Source organism: Dysidea avara, chromosome 2 (genome assembly GCF_963678975.1).
Source record: "Dysidea avara chromosome 2, odDysAvar1.4, whole genome shotgun sequence".
NCBI classification, from domain to species: Eukaryota; Metazoa; Porifera; class Demospongiae; order Dictyoceratida; family Dysideidae; genus Dysidea; species Dysidea avara.
Genome location: NC_089273.1, coordinates 14,096,622 through 14,109,158, shown reverse-complemented (window position 1 = coordinate 14,109,158; position 12,537 = coordinate 14,096,622). Strand labels below are relative to the sequence as shown.

At 35.0% G+C, this 12,537-nt stretch overlaps 1 protein-coding gene across 1 annotated transcript; it reads left to right on the top strand.

Annotated features, from left to right (window-relative positions):
* The first annotated feature begins 862 nt into the window (after positions 1-862).
* LOC136247835 (uncharacterized) lies at positions 863-8,995 on the top strand. Its single transcript, XM_066039657.1, has 4 exons — positions 863-973; positions 7,423-7,588; positions 7,644-7,738; positions 8,598-8,995. The coding sequence occupies exons 1-4, from the start codon at positions 863-865 to the stop codon at positions 8,907-8,909; spliced, it is 684 nt and encodes a 227-aa protein (XP_065895729.1). The 3' UTR covers positions 8,910-8,995.
* Positions 8,996-12,537: the final 3,542 nt, after the last annotated feature.

Below are 12,537 nucleotides of genomic sequence, written 5' to 3'. Positions count from 1 at the left end.
TACCACTGCAGGTGCTAGTGTAAACGATTGGATACTCTAATAGAGCAGTCACAAAAATAAATTTTATTTATTGTAAATCATAGAAAAACATGTTTACATGAATCATGTGTGTTATATTGAAGTCTATTAAAAAATACCTTTAAAAATTACAAGTAAAAGTTACAATTTATCATTGATGTAGTGCAGAAAACAGTAACATACAAGAAACTAATGAAGCTTATGATTACAATTAATAATATTTTAGATAAGTGATATTAATAACAGTACAGTGAAATGCTGTTTTCACTGTACTCAGTATACAATTTGTTTGTGTAATAGATTAGTAGTGATGAGAGTGAAACATCTGGAGATGAGGATTGGATAGAGGTACAGTATGTACATGATACTCTGAATACAGTTATGGAAGTGTTCTGTGTATGTACGTAGAACAAGAGTCTTGATGATCAATCCACTGTATTTTCTATTTCATTGGAATCACTTGATTTTCCAGTTATAGCAATGACTGGTTTGGATGAACAGCAACTTGACAAAAATGCCAAAGCTAAATTTATAACAACCATAGCAAAAGCCATTATAGAGTCACTAGTTACCCTACCAAGGAGGAGTATGGACATGCTGTGTCACAAGTTATTTCAAAATGGAAATTTCTGGACAAGCAATTTGGACATGTTAGTTATTAATATTTATTCAAATTCAATACTTAATGTTTAATATTTTACAGAAGTATTTAATGGAATCTTTACACAGTAGAATACGTTGTTTTCAGTATCGTGATGCTCATAAATCTGGTGGTGGCAGAGGTGGTAAATTTACCAGCCGGAGGACATCTGGTACACCAAGACGTTGAAGAAAGTGTTGTAAAATGCCATCCTCTCCTGCGTTCTTTCTTGTCTTGGAGAAAGATAGAAGAGTACACAATGGAGATATTGAAGCATTACAACAAGAATACAAAAAAATCCATCCAGCTTCCCAGGTATTCTGTTTGCATGTACTTTACATTCATTAAAGGTAGTACTTATTTGTAAACTCAAAAGTTATAACATGCTTATTGCACCGTTTACAAAAAAACTAACTTGTGTGACCATCTAAGCAAAAGTTTACAATATTCTCTAAATTTGTTTGTGAGTTGTTTGCTGTGTAGAGGGAAGAAACTAATGGGCTGTTAAAGTGTTGCCTGCTTTGGTGAATAATCTTGGAGATATTATGTTAGACAGCTGGAAGAGCAAAAAAAGTTGACTTGTGCAGTGAATGTACGGTAAATAAATTACCAGCACTCATTTACTTGATTGTAAATCACAAAACGCTATTAAATGGGACTTGTCTTATTGTGGAGACTGCTTTTCATCTTGAGGCCAGCTAGCTTTGTATCTTGAGGCCAGCTAGCTTTGTTTTCATCTTTTGTTTTAAGGTGTTTTTGATTTGCATGCAGGACATATGTGACCTGCTGAGCGAAAACAGGTTGTTACTACAAATTTTTATTTTGCCATAAAACTGTATTGAAATACACTGGGTAATAATGCGCATGCTACATGAAAAATTTACACACTCTTTAATTGCATTGTATGCACTGAAATTAAGCTTAAATCAATAAAACCTATATACCACTGGATTCACACTCTTTGTTTCATGTTTGCACAGCATAGGATACTTGAGCTATGGGCGTTTATTTACAATGCAGTAAAAACAACAATCCCCATCATCATTTCTTGGTTGAAATGGCCTTCTTCTTTGTCAGTACGGAAGAGTACAGAGAAAGCACTATAGCTTGATTGATTTACCAGTTCATAGTGCACAGATTGAGCCAAGTCCTATCTTCATAGCTTGTTTCAGTTGTGAGTTATGGTCAATTATGTAAGTGCCTGTAATTTATTTCCTGTGTTGTTGCTGTACAAATCGAGTTTATCACTGTTCCAACTGTCAAGTGCTATAACTCCAAACCATTCATCATAAAAGATGGAGACTTTGGTTTTCCATTCTTTTGTTACTATAGATTACTAAAATCGAATTCGAAGAATGTGTGAAAAAGGCCGGTGTTTGCTCACCGGTCGGGTACATATGTGGCTTTTTGTTTTCTACACACATACTATTGCCACAGAATTTTCCCAGGCCACGTAAAAGCAAGTAGTGTAAGGTTGCATGTATGTAACAATAAAATGGTTCTGGGGGTGTTGGAGTATCGCCATTCATCTGTAAAGTAATCCATGAGTGAACATGAAGTTCAGTTAATAATGTGGCTTAATTTGTGACCAGATTTTACAGAACCGATCCAAATCGCACATCAGGCAAAATCAAACTAACACCACCATGGATAGCTACACTATCATACTAGTAGTTTTGACACTCTGTACCACTCAAACTACTTGAGGCTGGTTTCAACAGACGTCTTTTCTGGAGTGTGTGTAGAGCTCAAATGGCAGTTTTAGGCCTCGTAAAGGACCTGGCTTTGCAAGAATCAGTGGTTTACTGGTGGACAGCCTGATAATGTAGGCCAGACATTTCTTCTGTGGATTTTGCTACATACACTGTATTAACCACTAAGGTGCCAGCACGGCCCTGTAATCTCATCTCTGGACTCCAATCATGGTCTGCCTCCATTTTGAGATCTAACTCTTGCCCACCCCTCCACCCCTTTGTGAGCACTCATGATACTACTTCACTCATCCAACAGCTCAGATTTTCTATCTTATTTGGCAGGAAACTCTATGAACAGCTACAGGTACTGGAAGTGGTCTGAAAGGTAACAGATTGATGTATCTTTAGTGTACGTTTCATACGCGTGCTTTCTATTTATTTTTATTTATTTATTAATGCTTTACAGCACAAGTGCTGAAGGTCTGTAGGACACCTGGTCCTACAGCCTGCTCAAAGATTTTAGCTACTTAGACTTTAACTACTTAAGATGTGTTTGAAAAGTTGGAGAAAGGAGAAAAAATCCATGAGTGGACCTAGGTAGCCTCGAACCTGCAGCCATCCGATTTACGCTCGAACGCTTACAGGAGTCTACCAGGTGGTCAGGATGTTTTCTCCTTGTTATTTTCATGTAATTATATCCATAGGAATTCTAGAGAGTAACTCATTATCTCTAAGTATCCCAAGTAGAACCAAATGGACACTAGTTTATTTATTAATGCTTTACAGCACAAGTGCTGAAGGTCTATCCTTGGAGAGTTATGCTGGCTTGAATTCTTTAAAACCATTTATCTCGAAACTTCGAATTTGTGGTTTGGATTGTTTTTCCAAAATCCAGTCACATTTATGATTAACAGCAAAGGCCAACACCCCCAAATGTCTTCATTTCAACTCATAACACAAATGTCAGCTGGCCATTACATACATGTGTGCATGTGATAATGATGCTGATAGATTCAATAAGGCATTTATTTACTAGCTAACAATGTGGCAAGGTAATAGTTATGGCCAAATTTTGTGTGAAGATCAAGGCTTTTTGTTTGCTTACAATTGTACTTGAATAATATTTAGGGTATACACTTTATTCAAGTAGTTTCTAGGCTATCACATCTAGTGACATTCTTTTCTCTTGGTATATATGAGTGTCTTATAGATTAAAAGTGTAAAGAAACCACAGAAACCACAGAAACCAAAACAAAGACATTTTATATCTTAATAACAAACCTTTAATTCCTTCTTCAGTCTTTTAACTTGGTGTATAGAGTAACTATGACATTAACAAAACAGGGGTGTAGTCAGGCAATATTAATAGTCACTTACGTAGCTGCAGTTGAAACCACTTTTCGATCATTGTGTACACTTTAGTTAAGATGAAATTAAATAGATATCCTATTATGTTGTCAGGTGCAAATAAGATCAGTGTTTTGTATTGGTCTTAAATTCATAACATTTTTACACATGGTATATACTGACACTACAGGTAATTCAGCACTTTATGGATAGAACGTTTCAATTCAGACGATGTGATGTACTGGAGAATAAATTACCTGAGCTACTTCTTATTTACCCACCATTGAAGGATCCTAGTGGGGTGAACAGTTAACTCTGTGTGCATGTGATCCAGTAGTGATGTCATTAAGGTTAATTTTAATACTAAAAAAGAACCATTTTCCACCTCTTAATTTTGGAGGGGTTGGTGGTGCATGTGTAATCTATTCACTACATACATGACTGCATCTCAGAGTCACCAATAAAATTAGTCTTGCGTTTCCTACAAAAAGACTTTGCAGTATTGGTGAGGCTGTGCCTTCAGGGTGACCCTAACCACTTCTGATGAGTTACTACAAATTTTCTGATACAGTTGCTGACTACTGACTGATACTTTCAACAAAGCATAATTCAACTGTTCTAAATGTTATGGACTTGATTTCTTTACTGGTTGATGTCATTTTATCCTGAAATGTGCATTTTTATCTATCGCTGCAGCTACAACACATACATAAATAATGGACTTAACTTATTCCTTGTACATAATATGTGACCAGATCTGCAAAAGCCCGACACAATAGCGCATTTTTTGAATTCCTCTTTATAAAATATGTATAATCTAATTAGCAAAGTGTACCTTCTGGTCAGTCTCATATGCTTATAACTTTCAGAGTTACATCCCTACAAAGTAGCAACAACAGAAAAATTGATTTGTATAGCAAGTGTAGCGAAAATAAATTACAGGTGCTTACTAAAACGGTTGTAACTTACCAACGGATTGATGTACTGGGCTGCAATATTCACCATCATGTTCGCCATGGATGGGGTAATCATTCACTGGGTGAGTGTGTCCTTTTTTAGCACCTTTCTTCACTGCATACAAAGGTTAAGTTCATGAAGAAAAATTGATTGTGTACGATTGCTTCGATGTGACATAAACAAACACTCATCACTTGCATATCCTTTGGTTTACTGCAACGAAACAAAGATTTTCCAACACCTCTTGAGCAGGTGAATACGATGATATCCAGGTTTTTATTGTTAGGCCCTTCAATTCCTTCACTAAGAAAGAGACATTCAAAACATTTACGGATTTTTTTAACAATACGCAAATATTTCACCCATTGTATTCAATGGAATTTAGGCTTGTGTTATTGTGTTGGGTTTTTGCAGATCCGGTCACATAATTATTATGTGTGTGTCCCATTTCATTCTTCACCATACCACGTACAAGTTCATTTGTTATTATGTCTTCTTGTGCTGGCTGTTTGAGATCATCCATATTTTCCATAAGTTATAAGTGTGGGTGACATCCCTTGTCCATAAAACTGCATTGAAATATATACACTGGTTAAAAATATGCATGCTACATGAAAAATTTGTGCACACTTTAATCGCGTTCATATGCACTGAAATTAAGCTTAAATTAGTAACGCCTATACACCACTGGATTCACCTGTGTATGGAGAGTAAGAAAATCTTTGTTTTGTGTTTGCACAGCAAATGATATGTAAGTTATGGGAATTTATTTACGATACGATAAAAACAACCTTCACTATTGTCATTTCTTATGTGGAATGGACTCCTTCTTTGTCAACATGGAGGAGTACAGAGAAAGCACTACACCTTGATTAATTTGTCAGTTCATGGTGCATGCATTGAGCCAAGTCCCATCTTCGTAGCTTGTTTCAATCATGAGTTACATATGATCAATTAGCTAAGTGCTTGTAATTTATTTCAATCATGAGTTACATATGATCAATTAGCTAAGTGCTTGTAATTTATTTCCCGTATTGTTGCTGTACAAATTGAGTTCCAACCGTCAAGTGCTATAACTCCAAGACTGTTCATGATAAAAGGCTGAAACTTTGGCTGTTTGCTCTTTTGTTACTGTATCATTTAAAGTCAAAAATTCATCATACGGTACGGTAGGACTGTGAACCACAAAAGTTTGAACGTGGACCACTAAAAGCAGTCAACTAAAAAGCAGCCTCCTTAAAGCTTAGCAGAGATTTGGCAGTATTGGTTATGTAAAATCAAGCCATAATGTACTTTCAAAGTGACTAAAAACACTCCTGATAGGTTGTTACAGAATTTAAAAAAATGTTTAACAGAATTTTTTGCTGACTGCCTTCAGACAAGTGTAACTTGATTAAGGCAACAGGTTTGAATTTTTCATTGTTCGACATGTGCCTTTTGGTATGTACAATGCATTCTTCATGTGTCCTCTTCTGTGTCCTATTCCTCTTTGCTGACAGCAAAAGGTGTTGATTCGACTGTAGCGTGTGATGGCTTTCCTTCATAATGGAATTCCCCATATTAATTTTTTTTCAAAGCAGCTACTTTGACTGCAGAGGTGCTTTTTCAACAGTTTTTGGTTTGTAATGCTGTGTAACGGGTTAAACATAAAAGCATAATGTGTTCTGTCCTTTTCAGATGATAATTGATAGCTGGGTGCACAGCACCATTTCTTTATTTTGATGCAGTATGCTTTGGTTCACCGGTCATAATAATGTTACAAAAACAAGTACAGTAGAATCTCAATTATCTGAACACCGATTATCCAAACACTCGATTATCCGAACACCTAATCAATTAGAGTATTGTGTCAACAAGTGTATGCTTTATTAGAATAGTTGAACAAAGCTCTATATATAAATGTATGGATGTTCGAATTTATGTACTATTTGATTATATGAATACCCAGTGTTGGGAGTAATGCGTTACTTATGTAACGCATTACTTATGTAACGCGTTATGTAATATTATTACTTTTGTGGTAACTAAGTAATATAACGAAATACACTATAAAAACGGGTAATATAACTCGAGTTACTTTACCTACAAATGTAACGCGTTACCTAAGTAATATAGTTACTGTAACGAGTCTAATATTATATAATATTATTACTACAATTAACAAAGTTACTAATCTCGTTAGTAATCCACTGTGAAATCAGCATAATAATGCACGTCAATATCCAAAACGTTGTCTATGACCAAAAATTCCATAGTATGGTACCACTCAAATGTGAATACTCATGAGCAAAACAGCTGCCACGCCTTTTAATTAGCAAGTTTTGTAATTGCTCACACTCTCGTGAGACGATGTTGCGTTTGAGCAGTATCATAGCTACATGGGCAGTCTATTCAAAAATAATTCTGTTTTAGGGAATATTTCTTACCTATGAAGACTTCTATACATCTTGTAGTTATAGTGTTTTATCATGCAAAAGCACATCCAGTGATACTTGTTTGAGACTGTCGTTCATGTGACCACTTTTAGTATACAGTTAGTTGGTATATAAACTACCGTATTTCTATATTTATGGTCCATGGATTTTGGTCCATGTCACCACTTTTTGGTTATTTAACTATGTGTGTGTGCCAATGCTTTTGTTAGTGAACTGCACAGAATTTCATGACAGCTAGTTTATTAGTTTTCACGCATGAAATTATGATTGTGATTAAAACAATGTATCTAGAAACCTTTGTTGCCTTACTATACATTTTCTTATCGCACAGCTCGGTCATGAATTCAACAGAATAATGGGAAGTGATGTAGTTTCACACATACAAAGTGTATGGACAGCAATTCATCCGAAAATTGTTGCCATTGGCAGGGAAGAAAGAGTAAATAATCATTTCATCAATGAACTACTAACTGGTCTCCCAAATAGCATCCCAGATGGTCAGAATTGTATATATTGTTGTTTTTTTGTTTATATACACTGTTGTTATTACAGATGACTTGCAAGTTCTTGCTGTTTGCCTTTTGTATTATCTGGCCCCAGATGTCAATACAAAAGTAGATGTTTCAAAACTAGTCATCTTGATGAAGGTATGAAGATAATAATTGTCACATATTTCACAATGTTATTATTATCAATTAATTGTTGTGGCATTTACTTGGTAATAAACCCACTAAGATATTCAATCAGAGCTCTTGATTTATGACAGTCTGAGATTGCATGACATTCATCGATTAGTCAATCACCTAAACTGTTGACTGGGTATATAACTTTCTATAGCAACCATCATTGACTGGTTCAGCATAGGTAATCGAGTGATCGTCAAACTAACTGGCTCCAATGGCTGACCATCATGATCCTCTCTGTTCATCAAGAGGCCAATGTTGATACTGATTATAATACACTACAAAAATAAGAGTAGTTTGTGAATAGGGACCTGCTATTTATGCTGGCATAATAATGAGCATAATACGTACCTGAAAGCATTGAGGATAATGCTGGTATAATAGGCAGAACACTTGTGCATTACCATAAATTCTTGATTATCAAAATACATATTCTAATAGAACAGTCAGAGAGTAATCAGACAGCTGACTGTTTTATTAGAGTATATCAATCTTTTCTGTGACATACATTTTGACAAGTAAGACTTTAGAGTCTGTACTTCATCAGTGCAAATTTACTACAAAAACATGGCAACTGAGGTATAAATATTGGGCATAATTTAAGCATATTAGGTAAATATTATGCAGTAATTTTATTTAAACATAATAATAGGCTAAATTTTGAGCAGTGCAGCATAGCATAATAGGTAAAATAATGGGCATAATTGGTGGATCCCTATTTGTGATTGCGTGTATATCATACTATATTGTTTACTTTTGTATCATGGAATGATTTTTATGAGATTAACAACATGTATATTAACTGTTGAATGTTCAATGTTAGGTTGATGAAAGTGTACAAGAAATACACATTACAACAACTCAACCTTGTGTTATTATGAAGGGAGTATTGGGTCAAGGAATCAAGGAAGCTGCATTGTTTGTGCACAAGAATATCGTAACCACATTTGAACCTAAAAATATTCTCATTGTCCTGTTGAGTGCATATTATTCCTACAACATGCACTACACAGATGGGTGTGTCAACTTCTATACTGCTTTAGAGGTACTTTTTCTGAAATATAAGATTGATGGAAAGAAAGCCAGACTTGGTGCTTTAGTGAAAAGAATTATGTCCTATAATCCACCATGTTGACTTCATTTACATGCTATATGTATTGTCATTATACCCATCACTTTCAGTTGTGTATTTGTATTCTTATTATTGTTGTACATATGTAAATACCACATTTGAACTAGTTATTTGATATAATATCAATGATTTGCCATCTGTTCTCAATTACTACTTTATGCTGATATTGCAGAACTACACTGTAGCCGTTCACATTTGCATGTAGTTGAGACGTCTTTGCAGTTACCAACCAGGCGTAGCACAGAAATTTTGTACTAGCTAATAGTATACTGAATAGCTTTAACTAATGCCCACCAAAGAAAGTTACAGCTGTCATTATCTAAGCCATCTCAAATGTCACTGTACTGTCACAGTGTCAAGGTTGTCTCTACCGTTGCAGCTGTCACTGTTGTCTCAACTTTCACAGTTGCCACTGCTGTCTCTACTCTCACAGCTGTCTCTACTGTCAAAGCTGTCTCTACTATCACAGTTGTCTTTACTGTCGATGCAGCTATCTCTACTGTCTCCAGCTGTCTCAAGTATCGGGAATACTGTATCCAGACAAAAAAACCTATAGACTGCAACATTGACCTACATGCAGATAATGCAGGGTGCTTGAATATATTCTTTGTATATATAGTTTGCAAGAAATCTTGTGCGATCTAGCATCCTGCAGCTGTCTGATGTTAGGTGAACCCTATAAATATTATGTAGCTTTCAATGAAAGCTTTTCCCTTAAAAATGCTTACTTTGTACATTTTCCACTAAAGCACGATTTTAACAGATCACTTGCAGCTAGAGTAGGGACCCGCCGATTATGCTGGCATAATAATGAGCATAATAGGTGCCTGAAAGCATTGAGCATAATGCTAGCATAATAGGCAGAAAACTTGTGCAATGCTATAAATTCTTGCTTATCAAAATACATATCCGACAAAAAGATCGATATACTCTAATAGAACAGTCGGTAACTCTAATAAAATTATCAGGTAGCTGACTGTTCTATTAGAGTATATCGATCTTTTCTGTGACATGCATTTTGACAAGCAAGGATTTACAGTCTGTGCTTCAACCACTTACTGCTTTTTCATAAAGTGCAAAGTTATTAGAAAAATATGGGAACTGAGGTAAAAATATTGAGCATAATTTGAGCATAATAGGTAAATATTGAGCATTAATCTAAGCATAATAGGTAAATTTTTGAGCAGTGCAGCATAGCATAATAGGTATAATAATGAGCATAATCGGCTGGTCCCTAAGTTAGAGTCTGTACTGCAACAAAGTGTGAGACAAGAGAGGTTGCCTATAGCTACTTGCAGACATAATACACACTGTGAAAAAGGTGGGATATAAGATGGTGTTTCCAGTGGCTTATTGAATACAAATAAGCCTTAATATAAACCCTGTATTATACTCATGTTATACTTTAGTATAATACATACTATCTATTACATATATGGTTTCAGTTTATTTACCACTTTACCTGAAATAGCTTATATCTAGTATGATGTCCACTTTATACCATCACATATATATGTGACTGAATTTTGAAAAATCACCCATATGGGTGCAAGTGGAATAATTAGAATTTCATGTTTAGTGGGTTGCTAATAAGAGCAGGGAACAATTTTGAAAATATTTCAAGAATTTTCTTGTAATTTAAGGTATTGAGAATGGCTTAAAACCATCAACAAGTAGATTTGCACCATAAAGTTTGTGATATGATCATTGAATATTATAGGTGTCAAATGCACCTATATGGGTGATTTTCCAAAATTCGGTCACATAATATGTTTAACACATTAACTAAAGCCTTACATGAGATTGTTAGTATAATACAGGCTGTTTTGTATTCAATATATAAGCCACTGGAAATACCATCTTATATCCCTCTTTTTTCACAGTGATAGCTAGTGAACATTTAAACACTAATTCAGTCACAGTTAGCTATATATACGTAGGTAACATAGCTAGACTGAAATATAGGGATTAAAGTGTGTCTGCAGGTATAGGCAACTTCACTGCATACTTTTTAGCTATTCCCTTGTTTCACTGCTTTTTTCTTTGATCTGTAATCTAACTTTAAAATTTCTTCTATTATAGTTTAATTAGCACATTTTAACGTATTAACCTAAAGTTAGTAGCAGTGATATCAACTAAATACGGCAATTTGGAGACATTTCCACATAAAATTCATAATATTTTCTGCCTGTAGATATTTTATATACTGCCTTTAGATTGTAGGTACAGTATGGGTCTCTTTAGTTTGTAGGTGTAGGTACAAACATCAATATTTTAGTTATATAGCTTTAAGTTACATGAGTATCAGTATCTCATAAATGGTAAAATGCTGTACTGACAACAATTATGGGGCTTCTGTGGTTTACAAAAGTGCCTAACCTGCATTAAACATCTGCTACAGGTTTCTTTTAGGAAAGTCAAGCCATGATATATACACAATGTCTTATATTCAAATTAAATGGCTTCAAAATGCTCATTAAAACAGTCCCATTTTAGCTATGTGTGCTAATAATAATAAATTCATTGATGCCATTACTCAAATTATACATGGTAATCTTTGAGGGAGTTTTCACTATATATGACTTGATCAATACTCCCTTGAAAGCCATATGAAAACATTTAACATTTGTAGGGATTTCATTAACCTAGGTTTTTCTCATGCTATGGAGGAGATGAGCGTCAAATTATAGAAAAACTCTCATCTCTCACACTACAGCAATGCACCCAATACTCACTGTGATAAGTATGCAGTTAATGTGATTTTGATGAGTCACAATTTGAATACATGTACTCTTTTATTCCGGTACATGATGTTTTCTTTGTAGCTGAACTCTCTACAAGGTAACTTCTTCCAGCTAATCTTTCTACCAGATGATTTATTTGTAGCTGGATTCTCTACAGGGTGATTTGTATGCAGCTGAACTCTCTACATGATGGTTTCTTTGTAGCTGAACCACTGCTTGAAGGTTCTTAGTTTACTAATTTGTTAAGCTGCTTTACTGTAGTTGTACCCAGTTGTATTGATAGTAAAATGTCAGTAACTTTAAGTATATGGAACATAATTGTTTTACTAAGTTTTAAACTCTCAGTAAACATCAGTGAATGCAGGTTTACTGAAAAGCTACTAAAATTCCAAACAATTAACTGTTCCATATACTGGGGATATACCACTGTAGTAAACTAAGAAACTTCAAGCAGTGAACTCTCTACAAGGTAGCTGATCTCTCTACAGGGTGACTTGTGTGTAGCTGAACTATTTGCAGGGTGATTTGTTGGTAGCTGAACTCTCTACAAGGTGATCCTTCTACCTGATCTCTCTACAGGATGCTAGCTGAACTTTCTACAGGATGATTTTTTTGCAGCTCAACTCTCTACATGATAGTTTCTTTGTAGCTGAATTCTCTACAAGGTAACTTCTTCTAGCTGATCTCTCTATATAGGGCAATTTGTTTTTAGCTGAACTCTCTACAGGATGGTTTCTTTGTATCTGATCTCTCTATAAGGTGACTTCTTCTAGCTAATCTCTCTACAGAGTGAATTGTTTGTAGCTGAACTCTCTACAGGGTGATGTGTTCATAGCTGATCTCTCTACAGAGTGAGTTGTTCGTAGCTGAACTATCTGCAGGGTGAT